Here is a 22,605-nt window from a genome sequence, read left to right as displayed (position 1 = left end):
TCCTGCTGAGCTTGTGAGCTACAATGGCAGTTGGGGATTTGCTGCATGTTTGGAATCAGGAGACTTAAACCAGAGGTCCCACATGTACACATAGTACAGCATTCATTGTACTTTTGCCTACTGCTATGATACTGTTCCTCCTAATCTGAACATCCACCATACTAGATAGGAAAAGTTTTAAAAACACATGGATGCTAAATGCTAACAACACAAACGTACTACAGCAGGGAGGTGATCTTGGCAAAGTTGCTTTTCACTGCAGTAGTAGTGAAATACTTTATAATACTTTTTTTTAGATTTTATTTTTATTATTTTAAATTTTTTTAAGAATGTATTTTGAGTAATTTTTGATATAGACATTGTTGCTTGCGGAGTGCTTTGATTTTGATATGGTGAAGATGCCCTCAACCTTGAAATGTCTCTGTTCATTTATATTACGTATTTTTTCAAATGAGTGACACAAGTGGTTGTCCACAATGTACGACAGCAGTTAATCTACATACATGGTAATTTTTCTTTAACACAGGTGTTGTGCTACTTTCCTTATGATAACTTGAGGTGCCGCCTGTTTATTAGGTGCTAACCATATCCTGGACTAAATAAACTTGAAGGTCAAAGGCCAAGGTGTTTATAGGTAGTAAAGTTGGAGGCTGATGTGCAAGATGTTTATCAGTACAGGATATTATGGTTATTACCAAGTTAGGGGGAGATGTTTCTGTTTCTTAACAACTTATCCATCTGTACCTTCCTCAATTTGGAGACGAGATTTTGATGCTTTGAATAGATTTCAAATGCATTAAAACTTCATATGCCTCTACAATGCTTTTTTACTATTTGTAGTTTTATGTTTAAACGCTATAGCGGATTCATTATCATAATTTCCATTCTTCTGTCCTTTAATTCTTGGTGGATGTATGCAAAGAGTAAGTGATTGCTTTGTGTGAAGTTAAAGATAAGTCCTCCTTATTGCTGTTCTTCCTTATATCACCATTGGACAGAAAACATAATTTCAAATTAACTGAAAGTTGATTTATTTCTTGCTTTCTTCTATTATTTGAATGCTGTGATGATAGGTGTATGAAACTTGGCAGATTGTTTAGAAAACATAAACTGAATTTCCAAACAGATAGGTTGGGTAGCATAGCTTTCTATTTCACAGCTCTTGGAAATGGTAAGCAGCTAGGGTCATGTAGGGAGTAATAAACTGGAAGGGAAGTTCACCAGTAAGTGGGGAAATTGACATCATGTTTCTTCCAATTATGTAAATATGCAACTCAGTGTAATCCAATTCAGATATGTGTAGAAGTACTATATAAGTACTTCTGTTGGAAATTGTAGAGTACAAATACTCTTGCCCTCTGATCATTGCTTTGAATAAAGGCAGCGATTTGCATGTTGTGTGGCTGAGAAATAACTACACACATGAGACTTAGGATCCATGCAAACACTTGCCTATGGAACATTGTCTGCAATGTTGGTTTGTTAGAGGATGATGCTCTGCATCCTCGTTTATCTGGGAGCTCTATTTTATGTCACTGTACAGAAACATAGGAATACAGATTAACGTAAATAGCATGTCAGACTGGAAATTATTTGTTTTTTCTTGTCCTAGTGATTGTTTTTTAGGACTCTGGAGCTTTTTGTATTAATCACAAATAGTTTTTCCAACAGGTCTTGGTACCTTGATGGGAGACTGCTGCTACTGATTACTTCAGTCTGCATTGTTTTTCCTCTTGCGCTTCTTCCTAAAATTGGTGAGTAATTAACGGAGAGTAGCGAATATTATTCTACTTTAGTAGCAATTACAGTTGAAGACTTTAAAACCTTAATGGGTTATTTATTTATTTTAACTGGCAGGGGTCTGGTGATGGTGGGGATTACTTAGTTGTTGTAGTGTGTTCTGCCTTCCAGCCCTGCCTAGTTAACCTATTACTTGGGTTGCAGTAGTATTTTGTCTGCAATACTAAAATAAAATCTTTACAGCAGAACATTAAAGAGCTGCATTTACTTACAGCATGCCATTAGTGGTAAGCCAGTTCTAATTCTGCCCTACAAAACTACATAAATGATCTGTGACAGGCAGTTGGAATGTTGTTATTCTGAGTCCTAAGCCCCAGATACCAAGCACTGTAATAGAAAACATGCCTAAAATGTAAAGCTTTAGCTGTACATTAGGATCACTTTCCTTATAAATTCTCTTTTATTTTTACTGTTATTTTACAGGCTTTCTTGGCTACACAAGTAGTTTATCATTTTTCTTTATGGTGTACTTTGCTCTTGTGGTAAGTTAAAAATCTGTGCACAGCTTATACTATTTTTTTCTTATTGTTTGAATGTTTTCATAAGCCTGTTTTTAAAATGAATTGTCTTTCCCCTCCCCCCTTAACTTTTTATGTGAATTTAGAGATTTCCTTAAGTTCGGTATGTGCTTGCTTGGACAGATTACGTTTATTTTGCTGAGGCATGGAAATGTGTATGAACTTTCAAGCATGTGAAAAGATTTAAAATAATTATATTTTGGACTGGTAAATGTAACAATATTTTTGTTTTGCTGACGGTGCAGTGAAGGGAGCTGGCACATACACTTTTGTTTCCCTACTGGTAGTGGAATGGAATTCTGTTTTCTTAGCTTCTAACTATTACTTACTGCAACTAGTGCAGAAGAAAATTTAATATACTCCAAATAAATAAATTTACATGTATAAATGGAGTGACAGAGTTCAAAAAAAAGGCAAAGAAAACTAGAACTTCATTAAGGCATTTTACAAGATTCATTAATACGCAATGACCTTATTCTTCTTTCCCGCTGAAAGGAAAGTTTTTCTCTGAGCCATATTGGGGTTTTTTGACCCTGATGTTCACCCTCTCAAGGCCCTTGTGAGGTTGATGTTTCCAAATACCAAAATTGAGACCTGCCTAGGCAGATCTAAGAGGGAAAATGTGACTTTAAGGTTGCACTGTTGTTCTTTTTACAGGGAAAAGTAGTTTAATGCCCATGTGTAATACATAGTACAACCAAGCAACTCCACTCTTCATCTAGGTATAGAAACAAGAATCTTATTTGGGACCCTGGAAAAAATGTTCCCCCTCTCCCCTGTCATTCTGGCTTGCATTGACTTGCATTTAATACCTGTTTTACAAAGGGATAAACAGAGTTGAAGGCAAGTTGAACAAACATGCCATCCAGGAGACCAAGGCAATCCATTAGGAACTAAACCATGTGATAAAACCAAACTTCAAAGCTGTCAAAACATCTCCCTAGGGTATCCCTGGAGAATTGCAGTGTTTGTAGGACCTTGGGAAGTATTCTTCTTAAGCTGAACATTGAGGAGCAGCCACAGCCTCTCCAGAGCTAATGGAAATGCAGTTGTAATATTTATAAATTGCCTTAACTTTTGACCCCTCTCTTAAAATTTATCTTAAAAAAAAAAGAAAGAAAAAGCATGAACTGTAATGCTGAAATAGGCCTTAGGCTGAAGCTAGTTGCAAGCATTTTAAAACAAATTCAACTCCTGGATTTCAGTGGGAACGTGCATGCATCTCTGAAGAAAGCTGTTGTAATGGGTGAATGCATTTGAAAACAATGTTGGGCTCCAAAAAAGCAAGTGTGTAAGCAAAACTTGTGTGCAGACACGTCAAGCTGGGATGATTTAAGCTAGGGTTTAGTTTTGATTCTCTGTCAAAAAAGTAGGTAGAAAGTGCTAATGAAAGAGTATACAGACTACTGGATTTCTTATGAAATGACTGAATTTGTATGCTTACTCTTTGTTGTTAAATGACAAAGAAGCAGCCACGGTAAATCTAATAGAGGTCAAAATTATGGATATATTAAATATCCAGTTATGGATATTTAAAGAAACTAATATTCTTCCCAGAATATTCTCTGTGACTTCTTTAGGCACCAAAACTCAAAGGCATTAACGTGGTTTAGTTTTTCTATCTAATTGCTTTGAAGTGGGTGGTATGTGCTGTTGAAATGGTGTTGTAGTTTGCACAATGTTCATTTCGTATGGCAGATAGGGTTTTAATTTGTTTCCAGAAGAAAACTGTGTTAGTCATATGGAAGTAATACAATTATATTTTGCATATACAATAATTCTGTGCATTTTCAAGTGCATACCATCTGTTCAGCTTTTTGCCAGCAAACTGGAGTTCTAATACAGCCTGCAGAAAAGATAGGTACAACAGACAGCATGTGTCTTGGTCAGTAGGGTCTAGTGAGTGCACTGAGCAAAAGGTCTAGAGACTACTCTTTGTTCTCTGTTCTCTGCGGTGGGCTTGGCAGGTCACATTATCTCTTCTCTGTGCTTCAGTATCTTCCTTTAAAGTTAGTGTAGTGTTTGTAGGCCTCACTTCGAAAAAAGTGAAAACACTGAGACGAGCTGATCTGGAAGAAAAACAAATATATGTAACTATTAATTCAAAGCCAGATTCTGTGAGGTCCTGAGAACTTTTGTTTCTGATTGTTGAATACTTCCCTGACTTGAATCCTAAGTGAAAAGAAATTAAATGTGATCGTTAAACTTTTTTTTTATTGCCTCCCCTCTTGCTATATTAAATATTGGTGAAGAGTAAAGACAGATTTTTCTTTTTTTTTTTTTGTGGAGACAGTCCTATTGGTAGCCTGTTCGACAAAGGTGTTATGATTCCTGATGGTAGTTTTATAATCTCTTATGTTCCCAGAAGAAAATGTGATGCAGATTGGGAACCTGCCATATGTAATGAATGATGTTATGCACAGAGAGCCCCTCTTTGCTGAGTGTTGTCAGTACTGCTGGAATAAAGGGATTCCTGTTTTCCCTCTACAGGATACGGAAAAGCAACATCACTGAGAATATTAGAACATTTTGAGCCTCTATTTTATTTTTTTTTAGCAATGCTTTTGGTGTGGGTTTGAAATACCCTGTTTCCACTAGGATCTCTTTAGGTTTAGGGTTTTTCACTTAAAACCAAATGTTTGTTATATTCAAAAGACAACATTTACATGAAATAAGTTTAAAGTTCCTGAGGAAGATTGTGCTGCCTGCATGACTGCCCAGCTAACTGCCAACTTAAAAATTTCTCCCCGTTGAACGGGGATCTCATTAGACTACAATTGGAAAGCCAAACAGATTTGAATAATTAAGCAGGCAGGCAAATATAACTACAGATTTTAAATGCACCTACTGCATTTTATTTTGTCTCCTTTTATTTCTATTTCAATCTGTCTTTAATCTGTATTAATTTTATTTTAGAAAAAATGTTCTTCAGCTTTTTTGGTTTGGCTTGTCTTGCCTTCCCTCTGCAGTGTTGGTATATAACTTTGCTCTTTAGCTTGCAGGAAGCCCTGCCCCCCACCACTGCCAAGCACACTTTACTTTCCCCAAAGCTTGCCCTTTAGCTTTATGCCCCTTTTCATTTCTCAGGAGGCCTATTCCAATTTTAGCCGGAGTTCCTACAAAGCCTTCTACTTTGGAGCCTTCAAAGCCACTCCTTTATTTCCCCTGTCTGGGTGCCTTGAAATACAGAGAGATCTTCTTGAAAAATTATTTTGCTGCCTTGCTCAGCCTTATAAATGTCTTCAGCTAGCCAGCAAGCTTGGCCTTCCTGGGGAGGTAGCACAGCCATGCATCCCTGGTTGTGGTCCTACAGCAGCAGTAGTCTGCATCTGTGTCTCAGCTCACAGCTTCTTGCTGCTTAGTGCACAAGGAAGAGATGAAGCAGGGGAGACACATGTGACAGTCACGCACATGTGTGATACAGGCCCAAGGCGCATTGTTAGTGTTTGGTCCTTTCCTCCTCCTCCCTTGATTGCTCTTAGGTTGAACTTCTTGGTATGCTACTAGCATGTCCTTGTCCCTTCTTACACCCTTCCTTAGATGAGGTTGCAGTTCACACTGCACAGAGGGAGGCAGTTTAGCCAAGCAATAAGGGGGCAAGAACAGATCTCCTGGTGTAAAGCAGTACCAGTTTAGCATCAGAAGCACGGTTGGAGGATTTCCATTGAGAATCCTTTTTCACAAAGCTTGCAGGCTGCTGTTGAGCAAACTAATACGTAGTTCTGTAACTTGAGTTGTCGTAATTTGTTCTCAGTCATGCAATTTAAGATGTGTTACTGCCACAATGGACTTAGCATGCTGTGTACCCGCAGTTTCCTTTCCCCACGTTTTGTCCAGAGGTAGCATTTGTTTGCTTCTCCTGGCACTGGTAACAAGAGGGAGCATCTAATCCTTATCCGTTGGAAAACACCACTTGGCTGCAAGCAAGAGCTAGTTCTCTGAGCCAGGAGAAGCGCTCTCTGCCATGTTATTCTTCTCGCGAATCTGAGTCTTTAATTAAGTTTTTAATTATTTGCTCTAGGCTTCAAAAGAATTATAACTGCTGAAGCCAGGCAACTACAATAGGAAATTAATTAGGGTGAGGAGAGCAATGCAACTATCATTTTAAACCAGGTTCCTCCAAAAAGGAGGTAACATTTCTTATTTTAATTTCCCTTTGATTTTCAGCCCTGTTACTTGGCAGTCCCTAAACCAGCAGGGTGTAGCTAAAGCCCCAATGACATTCTGGGACAATGATTGCATTTATTGTTTTTCCTTTGCTTTCTAGTCCAAACCATATGTTTCTGCCTTTTAAGATTAGCCCTAGGCTCTGATCTATCTCTGTTAAGGGCTTGTCTACTTAGGGAAAGAGCCTGGGATAGCGAACACAGCAGCTATTCTGCACGGGAGGCAGTTAGTGTGGCACACAGAGAGTGAACGCAGGGTGCTAGTTGTATTTCAGTTAATGTCAGAGCTCATTTCCATCTAGCACCTCCGGACAGGCATGCCATAAGGCTGCCAGCTGTGCAGAGTAAGCAGCTGTATGCAATGGCACTGACAAGTTCTGCTGTCAAGTTTCCTTCACTATCTACCAGTCAAGCCTGTTAATTTACTATGGGTGTAGCTCCCTGCTTTGTATATGTAGGTAAAATATCAGACTGTTTGTATATCTAAATTTAAACTGATTTTTAGTGTGTCATTCATACATTAAATATACTGTCTTTGCAGATTATGATAAAAAAATGGGTCGATCCCTTGTCCTCTACCTCTAAGCAGGCCATAGAGACTTTACAGGTAAAGTGCATGCTGTTTGGAAGTTCTAATTTTATTAGTAACTGTAATACTTTTTTGACATTAACACTTTCGAGAATCACTTGTACATTTAAATTCCTCCTTTTCTTAATCATCACAGGAAATGAAAAAGTTTCACGTCTGTGGTTTGGGTTTATTCTTCGTTATGCCATTTTTTTGCGTTTGTCCTTACAGGTTTCAAATTCTACTGGGGATTGTAAAGCAAAGCTCTTTCATCTTTCAAAAGAGGTAATCTCTATTAACAATATGCAAACTTAAAGGGGGTTGGTGGTTTTTAAAGAATGGGGTTTAAACTCTATCAAGGGTAAGCTATTCTTCTGTAAAACTAGTTATAGGCTGTTGAAATATTTCCTATACCTGCTGCCAAGTGGTATCCCGGCTCACTTTTTCTTTTTTATATGAAGACTGGCTGTCCAAGTTAGCATTTATGAAAACATTTTGCAAGTATGACCAAAGTATAAAGTATAACAGATGCAGCAGTGGTCAGCCTCATGATGCAGTCAGATCAAGCCAACTTAATATGCCTTCAGCTGGAAGTCAGTGCTACTTGGCTGTATGCACACTTTCAGTTCCTGGCGAAGTAGAACAGGTTTCTTGAAACTGCCTGGGCCTTATCTTAGTTTTTTCTTACCTGAAGCTTAATTCTTCAGGCCTAATGCAGTCTTGTGCATTTCATTAAATGCCAGCTCTGGTATTTGTTAATTAATGTGGCATTTACATCATGTCACCACCCATCAAGGCTGGTAGGAGAGGAAGTATCATGTAGAACTCCAGGCTCTGTGGAGTGAGGAGAAACAGAAAAAGGTAAGAATAAATCTGGGATAGGCCTGTAGTGTAGTGGAATTTAGGAGGGACACAGTTGCATTTGTCAGAAGAAACAAAATCCACCCCCACCCTCCCAAGAAAAAGAGAAATAAAGAAAATAAAAGCTTGGGCAATGCAAACATGACGTAAAAGTTATCTATAGATCAAAGAAGAAATTTTGCTTTGACCAGAAATACCTACTTTGAGGTTCTAGCCTTTTGTGCTTTGAAGAGTCTTGGGACTCATCTTTATTTTTAAATTTTAACTTTATCAGTGGAAAGTGCACATTTTTGCCAGTATGGGCCCGATTATGTCAGCACAAAGTGTTTGTTATAGTTCAGCTTATTCCACTTGGCAAATGAATAAGCTGTACTAGATGATTCATCTCTTCTGTTACAAGTTTTTGGAATAATATACCACTAATTGTGTGGTTGCAACTTTAATTATGTAACTATCTTAATATGCTTTGACATCTAAAGTTTTATATTTTCTGGATGTGGTATTCAAGTTTTTGTGAAGGAGTAATTGAAAAATACTGAAGTCAAGGTGAAGGAATCAGTAATTTGACAGGTAGCTATGGGTATTAGAGTTTATAAAACTTCTCAGAAAATTTCATGAATGATAGATACACTGGGTCTGGGGCAGATCCTGCTCTTTCTGCGTAAGCATTTGACCCCAATATAGCTAGAAAAGAATCTTTCAGTTGTTGGCTTACAGACAGCGTGATTTTTTCCTGGTTGTACAATAGTAAGCTATGACCACCACTTGAAGAGGTACTAGTTGAAAAGGTCCATTTTTTTTGTTGAATGATTCAGAGGTGCCATTCAGTGTTGTAGAGATTTACCTTAAAGCATTAATGTGTAAAGGTTTCCACTGACTTCCAAGGCTTTAACTAAATTCTGAATTCATCCAGATATTTTTCCAACCATCTGTAAGAGCAAACAACCTACAAGATGTTTTTCTTCTACTTATTTTAGAGTGCTTATGCGATACCAACTATGGCCTTCTCTTTTCTCTGCCATACCTCAGTTTTACCCATCTATTGTGAGCTCCGAAGGTAATGTATGAAAACACATGCAATATTAAAATATAAAGATAGTATTTCTGTAATATTTTCTCTAATCCTGGATAATTTTTATTTTCAAGTCAGTGGCATCAAACAATGCAAGCTAAGTAGCTGTCATGTCTTGGGGAAATGTACAGTTGTAGTCTGTACTGGCTTTTCCTCTCTTACAGGAGAGAAAAGTAGCAAATATGGTCCCATCATCAATGTCAGTACATTGTCCTGGCCTGGCCAATCTGGAGAAAAAAGGTCATTTGCTAAGGTACTTACTAGTTAATTTTTATTGCTGTAACTGAATCTGCATTTGGCCACATCTGATTCAGTGGGTTTTTTGACCCTGTTCCTGGATCTGAATATATATCATCTTGTATAAATCAAAATTTTGATTTATATCTATCTCTGGTATCTCTAAATTCCTCTCAAGATGAGGAAAATGAAGTTGTCTGTATGAAAAGTGCCCTTTAATTACCAGATTAAAAACACTTTAAAAGCCCCTAAATATTACTGACAGTGCAGACCTCAGCAAATACTCAGTAGCCATAAATTAAGACAATGCTTTCTAATGAACGGCAACTTGCCATGTAGATTACATTGTGTTTTAGTAGTCCGTAACACAAGGTCAAGCAACACTAATTTTCTGGCTTTTTGCATTTTAGTCCATCCAAAAGTAGAATGCAGAATGTAACTGTCACAGGAATTGGTCTGAGTTTCCTAATTTACTTTATGTCTGCTCTATTTGGGTACCTGACATTTTATGGTAAGTATATTCTTCAAGTACTTTTTAGAATGAAGGCTAATAATAAATGGTAAATGCGTTCTGTCTGGAGTACTTCAGCCTTGTTTGTGCATTGATACACATGAATCCTCAGAAATCTTCCTGTGAAGACTTAAGAATGTGCCTAACACTGCAAAGTATTACAGTCTCGCGGACCTCCCAACATGTAATGTACCTAAACTTTGCTTAGTTTATGCCCTAAAATGCTATACAGACAAGATACTGGTTCCTAAACTGTAGCTGGTGGTCTGTTGATGTTTTCTAGTGCTATGTAGTTAAGATTACTGATGGCCACTATATGTTGGACTGTATAATACTTCCATTTAAAAGCTGGGAATGGATTTGTCATGGTCTATGAGAGATTTAGAGATCTGATAGTAGTCTGCTTGTCCAACAAGTTTGAAAGGTCTCTTGTAAGGCTATATCTTCTAGCCACGTTTATCATTCATTAACCCTGTGATATTCCAGCACATGTGTAGTCTCTCAGTAGCACTGAGGCCATTACTTTTTTATGAGGGGAATTGGACCCACAGCGAGCTAGCCCCAATGTTGGGTAGGCATGGAGGTTTGCAGCATATTTTCCCTGTCGGATACAGCTTGAGTGCAAAGCACGTATGGCTTCTTTCTTTTGTTTTTATATTTTTACAAATTAAATGCAACTAACACTAGCTATTTCACTAGAAATCTGCTGGAAGTGGGGAAAATATTCCCCACGAATCATCCAATTTAGAAAAGCTTTATTTTAAAGGATAGCACAGAGTGACTTGGTACTACAATACCTCTGTTTACATACAACATAAAGACACTACAGAACTCTGGAAAAAAATTGACAAGGAACATAAGAAAAGTAGAAGGCCTGGATCAGAGAAAGTGTGAGCCTTGACTTTAGGGGAAGGCAGTGACATAAGACTAGGGAAGGATTTAAAAACTGGAAAGGATAAGCTTGGAGTTGGGCTTCCTAGCACACGCTTCTGGTCTTCATTCGTGTTGCAAGCAGATCCTCAGCCAGGGATGGTATCTGTCTGATGGTCAGCTAAACCAAGACATGCGTGTTTTTTAGAGGTGTTGTTGACATAGTGCTTGATGAAGTAAGTGTACCTTCCTATTTAACAAACAGAACTGGGTGGGGTATGACACCTGCCTTACCGAAATCTACAGACATCTTTCATTTTAATTTGCTGTGGAATTTACATGGCAATGTGCTTCAATACATTTATTACAATTATCAGTACAATTTAATAACTCTGCATTTGGACTTTAGAATACTTCGGAGTACAATTTTTTAATTGAGTTTAAACATAGATGACTTTATCTGGTATTCTTGCATCTCCCAAGTACGCAGAAAGATTGAGAACCCTTATCTACATAGTGACCTTTTTCTAAAGGTCTGTCATAACCTTGGCAGAAGAGGTGAGTGTCTGTTTCATAGAGCAGTTTTGGTATCCTGTAATATAACATCACAGTGTGATGCCTTTTCTAAGAACTACCATTTGGCTCTGTATCCTGCTGTAAATTTGTGTTACGGTGCATTTTGCTCACATAGCACACATTGTCAAATTGAATCACCTTTGCTTGGTGATCTGTCTTCTGGAGCAGTTTCATACAAATACCGTCACATAAATGCATCAGAGTCATCTATGAGGGAGGATTCTTCTCATGTCTTCTGAAAACTCACCCTTTTAATGAGATGATCACATGCTAACCTGTGTTGATTGGAATGAATAAAAATTCTTGTAAGGGATAGTAAGGCAGTAAGACAAAGTGTTCTGATGAGGGTTTCCTCTCGAAGTGTTCTGTATTTGGATCACGGGGTTGAGATAGTGTCTGACAAAGCACTAAGAATATTGGATTTCAGCAGCTAATAATTCCAGATATCTAGGGAATTCTGCACCTTATTTCCCCAAGTATAAGTGTATGTCTGACCATAATTGTCTGAAAATGTTTCCTTGACACTCAGAATCCTTTGAAAAATCATATGGCAGTCTTGAAACCCCTAATAACATATAGGCCACTATTACTGTTTCCTGACTGTCTCCGTGTGGTTTGTAGGAAAATATGATTTGGAGTGCCACTCTGAGATCAGGCAGTGTGGGATAACCATCTGTCTCCAGATGAGAGCTCAAAAAGAAATTAAAAAGAAAAAAAACCAAAACACAGAAGAGGTGGGTGGGACAGATCCAGGGAACAGAACAGTGATAGTTGCAGAAACCAGACCAGTTCCTTCTACCTTCACTCTCATGTTTATTTTTCGGGACAGGAGCCTGTCTTGAATGTAGTCTTTTAGTCCGTTTCACTGGGAACTTTTCTGGTGTTCTGAAAGCCTGATTTCTTGTAGTAGCTCTTGGACTCAAAGAGCCTGAAACCCTGGAACCAACAGTGGGTGCCTGTAAGAGAGGGTTTGGGTTGCTTGCAAACTGCTTCTCCTTTTTTCACTCTTTGGTTGTCTTGTTTAACTAATTTCTTTAAGTATTAGAGAGAATATGTTCCCTGTTCCTAGAACAGCAGTCTGAGAAAATGTAAACACTTTTATTTTAAATTGAAAACAAAACAACAGATAAAAGAGTTCCCTCTTTGAAATGAGACGTGCTTCATCTTTGTGTGGTTCAGATGGTTTGAAACTTTGGTTTCCAAAAAAGCATAGAGCCAAGGTGTGCGAGGAAAAAAAAAACCAAAACAGCCAGGGTAGCAGACCACTTTCAGGGCTCTGACTTTTACTGTTAACTTAGTAAAACTTTTCACCTTAAAGGGGCAAAAGTCAAAGGTGAAGGATTTATTGCTGATTCATCACATTTTGCCTCCATTCTGCCTTGAATAGTACAAAAGTAATGCTTCTGATGGTGTATCACAGCGTACAGTTCTACAGTAATTCCACAGCAGAGTCAGTTTTGCAAAGCTAAATGCGCTTGTGGTGGGATAGCACATGGAATTGCTACCACTGAAGAGAATGGAGCTGTCATTTGAAAGTGTTTGGCCTGGTTAGGTGCGATGCTGGTTGTCATGGTTTAACCCCAGGTGACAACTAAGTACCAGACAGCCACTTGCTCACTGCCCCATCCCCGCCCTGAAGGACAGGGGGGAGATCCAGGGAAAAAGAGAAAACTTGTGGGTTGAGATGAGAACAATTTAATAAATAACATAAAGTATAATAATAACAATCGTCATGAGAAGGAGAGAGAGGGAGAGAGGAATAAAATCCAAAAGGGGTGAAAACCCAAGTGATTGCACGGTGCAGTTGCTCACTGCCAGCTGACCAATGCCCAGCCAGTCCCTGCGCAGCGATGGGCAGGCCTGGCCAGCCACCCCGTTTAATACAGAGCGTGATGGTCCATGGTATGGAATATCCCTTTGGCTGGTTCGGGTCAGCTGTCCTGGCTCTGCTCCCTCCCAGCTTCTCGTGCCCCTCCAGCCCTCTCACTGGCAGGGCCTGAGAAACTGCGAAGTCCTTGACTTGGTATAAACGTTAAAAACATCAGTGTGTTATCAACATTGTTCTCGTACTAAATCCAAGACACAGCACTGTACCAGCTGCTGAGAAGAAAATTAACTCTTTCCCCAGCCAAAACCATGACACTGGTGCAGTCCTCTGTTGTCCTTTGGGTACTGTAAGAATCCAAACTGACAGCCTTCAGGTGTCCTTGTGTTGTGCTTGTCTGCTCATTTACCATAGGGAAGAATCAGTCTCCATTGTCAGTAGTTTGGGGTTGTTTTTTTTTAAATAAAAAATATCTTTCTCAATGTCATCCAGCAATATATTGCTAAGTATAGCCAATAAAAGCACATACCCTAGCATTTTGAACATTTCTTTCTTCCTTTAAATTAGAATTGGAGCTTTTCTTTCAAAGCATGAAATTTTACCTTGCATGTCACTTAATGTTTCTGGGAAAGGAAATGCAATTCAGCCAGTTTAGCAAAATTAATTTGTTTCTGGTTTCCAGTTCAACTGAAAGAATCTAGTGTTGACTGTTTCAGAGACATAGAATGAGTTTTACTGTATACTTGGCTTCATGTCGTATCATCTTTCTTTTTAATGCTTTCTCCTTCATATGTGTATCTTCTCTTTAGGTAGCTTTGGCTTCAGCACAGGCTCGACAGAGCCTTGCCTCCTGAAGTTTTTTCAGTTTTCTCAAAGTTATGTATACTAGTGTCTCAGTAATGCCACAGGGATGCGTATGTGCAACCCCCCTTCACTCCGTGTTAGTCACAAGCAAATTGATCAATTTGAATGTAAGCTTCATATGTGTTTCTAATTATCTTAGTTCTCAAATGGTTAACAAAGCAATTACATTTTTTTTTTTTTTCAGACGAAGTGGACTCTGAATTACTACAAGGTTACAGCAGGTACCTGCCACATGATACTGTCATCATGACTGTTAAACTAGCTATACTGTTTGCGGTGCTTTTGACAGTCCCTCTAATCCATTTCCCAGTAAGTACTCCTAAATGTTTTGAAGCTGGCAATAAGCAATGGTAGCGCTAATGTTTTGCAGACTGCAATATTTAAGTCACATCTAGTCTTGTGTATCTTAACTTGCTTGTCAAGTGATTGATCAAAGACCACATATTTGCATATGTTCCATGAGAGCTCCAAAATAACAAGTAACCACTAAGTTAATTTGTGCTCTTGAGACAGATTTCAGATTAAAACTAGCCCACTGCATTGTTTTTAATTTAGAGAATTCAGAACTTCTAAAGTTTATTCCGTTTGATTTCCCACCCACCCCCACTCCCCTTTAAATTGAGTTTTGCTGACTTGGTTTTTCCTTTCTACATGCACGCACCCGCAAACAAACACACTTATACTTGAAAACTCAATTTAATTGTAAATCAAAACCACATATTGACCTATTTCACAAAACCCCACCTACTTCAGTTTATCAATACCATGGTAGAACTGAAAATTCATTCAGTTAGGACCAAAAAAAATTGTGCATGCGAAACTATGTAGCGTATAGATTACGTATCAGTTGACAGTACACCGAGATTTGCTACGTGATCTTCCAGACCTCCTTTTGTCCCTACAAAAAAGAAATTCCTTAAAACTAGCGGCGGTGTGGTAAATACTGCTTTAATACTAGCATAAACTTTATGCTACAGAAAACCAAACCATTTAACTATTACTAAATTTTTTGCCTTTTCATTTTTAACATTTTCTTTCAATCTGGAATAACGTAATTCTTAAGTTTATGAAATTGAGATAAGGTCAAAATATATGTATGTGTATGTATTTACCCGTGCAATGTTTCTCTTCATGTTGTGTAGGCAAGGAAAGCTGTGTTGATGGTATTTTTCTCTCACCTTCCTGTGTCGTGGATTTGCCATATCCTTGTCACTTTAACACTGAATGCAATTGTTGTGTTGTTTGCAATGTACGTGCCAGACATTAAAAATGTATTTGGAGTAGTTGGTAAGTTGTGGTGGTGGTTGTGTGTTTGTTGTGTTTTTTTAACTTTTCTTCAAAAAATTCAATGTTGTGATAAGCTAATACACTTCAGTCTTGCTCTAAGTGAAGTTTTACTTTCTGTTCTTTAAAGGTTCAACCACATCAACATGTTTGCTTTTTGTATATCCTGGACTCTTTTATCTTAAACTTAGCAGAGAGGACTTTCTATCACCACAGAAACTTGGGGTATGCTTTTTTTTAATGTGTGCGCATTATATTTAAACAGACTCATTTTAGGTGCATCTTACTGTAGAGCACGTAATCCAAGGGGCAAAGTTCCTGTTTTTGTTGCAGTTCACAAAATCAGTGAGCATTTCCTTTTATCCTTCGTGATGGCTCTAGTCTTTCTGAAACTCCTTCACAAGACATTTTTGACTAGCAGTATGTCCATATGCCGGACTGTTGATCGGAATACATGCTTTTCCCTATAGTTTTCAGATGTTGACTTTTAATCCAATTTCTCCTCCATTTTTACGCATTACTCTGATGTTGTCTGGGCAGTTGGGACAAAGCCAAACTGCATTTAAGCGAAACAGTGTTTATGCTTGTTTTCTGTGTAAGCCTTCTCAAAAACATCTCCCCCCACCCCCTTTTATTTTTTTTTCTCCTCTTTATGGTTTCTCTCTGTGTAGTATGTTAAGTCCTAGTTGGAATTTGTGCAGCAGCCTGCTTTTTGCACTGTAACTGGTTTGTCTTCACTTTAACCACTGCTCAGCAGAGCAACTTCATGACACTGGGTAAAATGCTGACAAGATGGTTATGCGTGGTCCTTCTGTTATTCTTATGATTCATAAGGCTGCTCTTCTATTGACAAAGTAGAGAATCTTAAAGAAAATCTAATCATGATGCTCTCTGACTGTTTAAAGTCTCGACTAGTTCAAATGGATTTGGGGCCTTGTTATACATCAGCAAGCTACTGTCTCCTGAACTGTAGTTTTATTACCATCTGGCTATTCAAAAATGTAAAGAATCCATTGTAACTTTAATTATATTTTGAGTAAAATGCAAATTCAGTTTCTTAATTCATTCCGAGTTATAAAGGGCAGATTTTTTTTTTTGCGGATGGATGGTATGAGCAAGCAAACCAGGCTGCTCTGAGAGTTCCCAATGAAACTATCCCAGAGCAGGCTTAGCTTTGTTTCCCCCTAAGCAGATAGCTTATGATTGAAGACTGTGTAATTTGAAACATTAAGTATTATTTTTAAAGCTATTTAAACCTGTTTTTACAGGTTTATTTAATCGTTAGTTATAAGCCTTAGAAATGTAAAATGCTTCCTTCAGTAAAACATTAATCTTTGCTTTTCTTTGTTCACAGGCATGTGCGTTGGTTATATTTGGCATTTGTGTTGGCCTTCTCAGTTTAGTTCTAATAATTTTCAGTTGGGTTGATCAATAACAGCCGATTGTCACTGTCAGAACTGAGCCTCAGAAGGACAGCGAGAACCAGAGGTGTGTCAAAACTACTGAAACGAATGCTGGACATCCTAAAGAAAACACTGACCAAAGCTGCCTGTGGAAGAAATAGTGCTCTTTTTCACTGTGTTAGTGATGCTCCTTCTTTAATCTTGCATCGCCCTCTTCAATTATTGGTCAATTAGTCTTCGTCATTCTAAAATACTAGTTTTTAATTTTGTAATCATGACAAGTAAAAAGGTCTCTTGAGAATTTCTGCAACACAAAAATGGTTTAGTGCACATGGTGAACATGACGTGCATATGTGCACATGTTATCCTAAGCCATGAAAGACTTCTGTTGCTTGAATAATTTCTAGAATTTCAGCCAGTCATATTAAGAACTTCCTGATTTCAAATGTTTACCCTCATTTATCCTAACATGGATCCAGAAACCAACTGCCTTAGCCCAGTTTAATGGGCACATGATAACATTTTTAAATTGTTTTTTGAAATGCAGTTTTTACACCTCATACTGAAGTCACTTTTAAGTTAGAAGGCTTTGCCCATCTAGCTTAATAGCTTTTATAGTAGTATTAGGGAGTATTTCCATTTTGCAGTTAATAACAGACATTTTTCAATGAATACCTGCTTTTGAATATTATTTAGTGTGCTTCACTCTTCCTCCCAGTGAAAGACACTTTCTTTCTTACTCCTATTTTTAAGAGTGTTTCATATTTGAAATTGAGTATTTCTGTACTTTATGTACTGTTGTGTGTCAGAGAAGGTTTGGGCTTGAAAGGTGAAGTTGTGTCTCTGTTGAAGACAAAGGAATTCTTACGTTTATGGAATCCTAATTTTACCTCGGATCTCTGTATACTTCCATGTACCCTTTCATAATTCCTTTTTTTTTTTCTAAATGAAATGTGAATGCAATTTTCAACACCAACTGGGCTCTGTTAATATGGTATTGAGAGCACATCACGGAAGTTCCTCATGTTAGTAGAATGAAAGCAGTGGCCCATATCATGGTAAGGGTTTTAAAATTTGTTTCTGTCTGATAGCATCCGATTCCTTTAAAATAGCCTAATCTCTTCAGAGACTTTATGCTCTATGCCCTAAGGGAGCTAAGCCTCCACAGAAACGGCTTGTGTAAAGTTAAGAAATTAGGCCTGAGACCCAAATCGCAGGATTTAGACAGTGAGTAAGTTCTTAATTATTTCCAGATGCAGTATTTCTTTTAATTTAGCTTAGTACTTTTACATCTGAGAAGCAGGAATAAGACACAAGTGAATCATAGCAAAGTAATACATTTATGTAGAATGAAAGCAGCTAGTCAGTGACATTAAAATGAATTTTTCTGTCTGTAAGGTGCACAGTTAGCACTTCAGTTTGACTGTTGCTAGAAAGTCTGCTGAGACAGTTCTGTTAACACGCTAACTTATGTTTACCAGTTGAGATATGGGAGATGCCCCAAAGCCTGGCATGTTTAACTTCTTGCCAGTGGGTCTGTGCTATTAACCTTTTTAATTAGTTAACATTGGATTTGAAAAAGTGATTGATGTGCCAACCTTAACATAACGCTGACTGAATGTGCTTGATCCTCACCTGTCTAATAGGGAGGAACAGTGAATAACAGGGTTGGAATCACTTTCTGTGTTCCTGAGCTGACAAACTAGGATTTCTCATGCTAATAGATCACTCTGCTCTCTCAGGATCCAGAAGATACTTTTCATTTTTGATGGATGGCCTGAAGGCACCCAGGTGTTGCAGCTTGGTACTGCTTCAGGAATCCTTTCTGCCTGGGGAATATCCTTCTATTACAAGTTTAATATAGACGTGTGTGGTGAGGCCTGGGAACTAACTCAGAAGTTTTGGTAGGATCCCAAAGAAAAGGATCCCTGGAAAAGACTGCAGTTATTTTTATGAAGTTTCTAGCAGGGGTTTCATGAGACAAGGTGGGCCATCTAATAGGTTGTCAGTACCAGAAACAGCATGTCTGCCCTTGGCCAGAAGTTCACAACTACTTCTGTGGAGCTGGCAGTGGCTCCTGCTTGGCGTGTTTAACTTGCAGGCGTGACTTATGATTTGTGAGATGTTACCTGCCAGAGAAACGAATGGAGTGAGCTCACTTCAGTGAAGGGGGGTGGTAGGTAGGAGTGGGACTACCTTTTCGAGCAGCAGCAGCAGCCATTAGGTAGCATGTTTTTCTGATAAAACCTCATGCTTTACCCAGCAGTTCTGCTTCAGCAGGCTGAAGTGTGCGCGTAGGTGATGCCTCTGACATGAGAGGTCTCTGGTCTCCTCTGATCAAGGGATCGGTCAGGCTTTCTCAGCATTGTGTTAATGTTACTGGTTGAGGATTCCCATCTTGCCTTTAGTCTTGCAGTTCTCCCAGCTTGTGGAACTCTTAATAACCAGATGTAGCTGCCTTCCTGCATGTGGCTACCCTCTAGTAGCTGTGTTTCACAGGCTTCATTACACTGTAGGGATTCATCCATGCGGGGCATCTCTGGCAGTAGTGTAAAAAGCTAAATACACACCTTGTAAGAGTGTACCTTGAGAAAGCAATGACAGCTGTACAGGAGGAAGTGATTTTGTCTGATTGAACCAAAGCTTTTTAGAAAAGCAGGAGAACTTCATGTGAATGAACTGTAGTATTTTCTTCAGACACTAGAATTTGAGGAGTATTTATTATAAATTTTATGGAAATTGTTTCTCATTTATCATATGCTCTTGTAGCATACTGTTGAGTAATACTCATAGGACATCACTGCAGTCACTTTATTTTAAACTCTAACCAGCAAGACTTAACACGGGAGGCTTAGATTATCTGTGAAGGTACAGAAGGTTGGCAAAGTTCTGCTGAGCTTTTGCTTTTTCCTCCTCACCCTGAGAAAGCAGAGTCTTGCCATGCACTGTAACGCTCTGTGTGTACACAGGCAGTTGGGTTTGTGTGCATCATCTTAAAAATGTGACAGAAAATACCTGAAATACAGTGTTAATTTTACAGTTGATTCTGGTAATGCTATGGAAATCACTACTTCATTGGCTTTTAATCCCTGAGTGTTATCCTAACTAGTGTGGCTATTAACTAACTATCTTAATAGTAGACTTTGGAATGATGAATGCTAGTGTTTGGAGTTAATACTTGATGAGGATGAATGGAAGCAATTCACACCTCTGCTGGAGCTCTATTATTACATTCTGGCTGCAGTGCAGAAAGGATAGCAGCACGGGGGGGGGGGGCAGTTTACAGAATGTGTATTATCTTTCAACTGAAAAAGCATTAGAAACACTACTACTTTTGAGTTTCCATGATACATAAAATATGGAGAGAGAGAGAAGGGCAGAAAGAGAAAGAATATCTATTTCCAAATTTAGAAAAAGGTATGAGTGTTTTCCACAATGAAAAAGCAGAATAAGGACACTATAATTTATTCTTTGCATCTCCCACATGCTGTTCTGTTTGTTGTGTCTGTGTAAGGGTTTCATTACAATTGTGCACTTCTATGAATTTTTGAGCAAAACAGGCCTTTGATCTGCAACTCTGCTCACTCAAATGCAGATAAATATATTGTTTACAGATACATTTTTTTCTTCTGCATTTCCAGTTTTATAAATTTCAGTGGCTCTGTTTTATTACCTGCTGTTAGCATTTTCCAACCTTCTTTTATGAAGATTTGACAGGTATGGATGAAGGGGCCTGCAGCATTTTTGAACTCGCTTGGAAAGGTTGCCTGTCCCCAGCTGAACAAGAAGAACAATGTAGGAGCTGGAAATTAATTGGTTGCCTTTGATTTGTTTTCTTTTTCTCCTATTTCTGTTCCTTGTCCGTTTGAAGGCTGCTCAAATTTCAGGTGGACTGGTAAGCTGGGTGTGGAGAGCATCTTTTGTAGACAGCGTTGTAGGAATGAGAACTGCAAAACAAAGTGCTCTGAACCTGTCTTTGTATTGTGGCAGATGCTTATGGTTTCTTTTCATTTTTCTAAGCAGTTTGTCTCTTAAATACATTTCTTTTCATGGCAATAAGTTTGTTTAAAATTCTCTTTGGTGTTCCGAAAATTGAGACACTGAAACTGCTGTTCTCTCTCTGTCCCTGCTTCCACCTTCCCTGTTGCTTCAGTTTTGCATCGCTGTCAGTTACAGGGCACTGAGCAGGGACATGCTGTTAGCTGAACAGCCCAAGTGATCATGCGGGGGGCGCAGCCTGGGTGAGAGGGTGTGGATCAGGGAAAGCACTGCTGTATCTGTGCCCAGCAGGCTTCATTTTCACCAGGTGTCCACCGCTGCTCATCGCTGATGGTCAGTGCTAGACACAGACCTTTTTGGTGTGCCCGTCTTTGTTCTTGTGAGAATTTGTCTTTTGGAAACACGGAGACGTCTTAACTTTGTAACATGGGAAGCCTGTGCTGATGTGGAGTTCTTAGATCATTTATACTGTGTGTAATATACTCGAGGTGCCATATTTCCTACCCTTGCAATCCTCCTAATGAGGGTGAAAACACGATGGTGCAGTGGGATCTGTCTGATGGAGCTGCTAGGGCAAACGTTAAATCCTTCACCAGCTCGTAAGTGCATTGTTTGCATGAGGGAGAATATGGGCTCATACGCTGTTACTGTATTTCTCACGCTGCACGAAGTAGCATTTTGGTGTTGATCAGTGCTCCAGCAGCTTTAGTCCGTGGGGGGTGCAGGGGAGCCGCCAGTCCACGCTTGCCTGTTGTGAGGCTGCTGGCCTCTCCTTTGGACAGGAGTGAGCAGAGTTACAGATCCGTGTGGGTGTTTTGCCTGACCCGGTATGGCCGGTCTCATTTAAAATAAATTCCTAAAACTGATTTTGAGGATTATTTGTGAAGAATCTGAAGCGCTTTTGTTAGCGTCAGCCAATGCGTATTCAGCGTCATGTGTGGTATGTGAGGATGGCAGCATGTCTGTCGTGGGTAGCAGTGTCAGCGCCATCCCCGTGACGGTGGAGGGACACCTCCCTGGCAGTCCAGCTCCTGAGCCAAGGGGAGGCTCAGGATTCAGAGTCCTGCCAATTCAGCAGCCTGGGGTCTTCATGTGGCTTACCCTGATAGTTCTGTAAAATATAGACGGGTGATCGTATTTACCAATGCATCACTACAAATACTTGAAGATTTATCAACTTGTTTCCACGTGTCCCTACTTAAGGAGATGAAAATACTCTGATTTCTGTAGCGGGCATCCTAACGTGCTCTCTAAAGACTGAGATTCAGATCAGTCCAGGAGCTAAAGTAACATTGATAGTTGTAGAACTCCTTTCCCTATTAGATTTGATTTAATGCTTTACCTGAAATTGCTGTTTTACAGCTGGCTCTCATGTTGAAAGCAGCAGTCGTAGATGCTCTACGTACTGAAAAATTTTGATGCGTTTACTGCTACTTCCTAATGACTGCTGGTGGGAGAGCGTTTTCAGTATTACAAAAGTGCTGCCTAATTTCTACAGTTTGTGGTGGTGTTTTTGGTATTTGTGTTTCAGTAGTGATCATCCAACCATGCTTCATGTGCAATTTGACTTCTTTTTAAGAAGTTAATAATTATCTGTATGTAAAAATTGCTTAGCTCGTGTCAAATCTGTATGTTGTACAACAGATTTCCAATTTTGAGTTCTCCCTTCCTCCGATTTCCTGTGGAAGAGCCAGGGCATGTTCCAAAAAATGCAGAAAATAAAGAGCAGTACTTGTATAACTCATGCAGTTGTCATTTTTGCTTTGTCCGTAACGTGCCTGCTTAGTGAAATAACCGAGGGTTGTTGTCTCTGCTGTTAGGTCCTGATGTGCAGGGATGTGGCTGCTCTAGCCCCAGCTCGGGCTGCAGCATCACTCTCCCAGGGGAGGGTGTCATTCTTAAAAATCATTCCCAGTCTGGTAATGGTGCCATACTTGTGCAGTTCCAAGTGTTCTTGTTCATCTGTGTACTTGTGTGCGATCCCTGCTCTGTTACGCAGGTGATGTCTTGCAGCACCCAGCTTGAAATGGATGCGTGATGTCGTCCGGGAA

General features: G+C 39.1%; 1 protein-coding gene across 5 annotated transcripts in view; it reads left to right on the top strand.

The window, feature by feature from the left end:
- SLC38A6 (solute carrier family 38 member 6) overlaps window positions 1–22,298 on the top strand; it is a 53,934-nt gene extending 31,636 nt beyond the window's left edge. For 4 of the 5 annotated variants that reach the window (XM_037394692.1, XM_037394687.1, XM_037394690.1 and 1 more), the window contains 10 exons: window positions 1,672–1,754; window positions 2,224–2,282; window positions 7,026–7,091; window positions 7,284–7,337; window positions 8,891–8,970; window positions 9,633–9,733; window positions 14,053–14,177; window positions 15,011–15,155; window positions 15,283–15,377; window positions 16,507–22,298. In XM_037394692.1, coding sequence (XP_037250589.1) covers window positions 1,672–1,754; window positions 2,224–2,282; window positions 7,026–7,091; window positions 7,284–7,337; window positions 8,891–8,970; window positions 9,633–9,733; window positions 14,053–14,177; window positions 15,011–15,155; window positions 15,283–15,377; window positions 16,507–16,587 — 889 coding nt within the window. In that variant the 3' untranslated portion in view covers window positions 16,588–22,298. The remainder of the gene's footprint in view (window positions 1–1,671; window positions 1,755–2,223; window positions 2,283–7,025; window positions 7,092–7,283; window positions 7,338–8,890; window positions 8,971–9,632; window positions 9,734–14,052; window positions 14,178–15,010; window positions 15,156–15,282; window positions 15,378–16,506) is intronic. The other variant, XM_037394689.1, reaches the window with a different exon arrangement.
- The last annotated feature ends 307 nt before the right edge of the window (window positions 22,299–22,605 follow it).

The sequence above is a fragment of the Falco rusticolus genome, chromosome 7, assembly GCF_015220075.1.
Source record: "Falco rusticolus isolate bFalRus1 chromosome 7, bFalRus1.pri, whole genome shotgun sequence".
Taxonomy (NCBI): domain Eukaryota; kingdom Metazoa; phylum Chordata; class Aves; order Falconiformes; family Falconidae; genus Falco; species Falco rusticolus.
The sequence above is the reverse complement of the archived record's forward strand: the minus strand, read 5'-3'. Positions and strand labels throughout refer to the sequence as shown.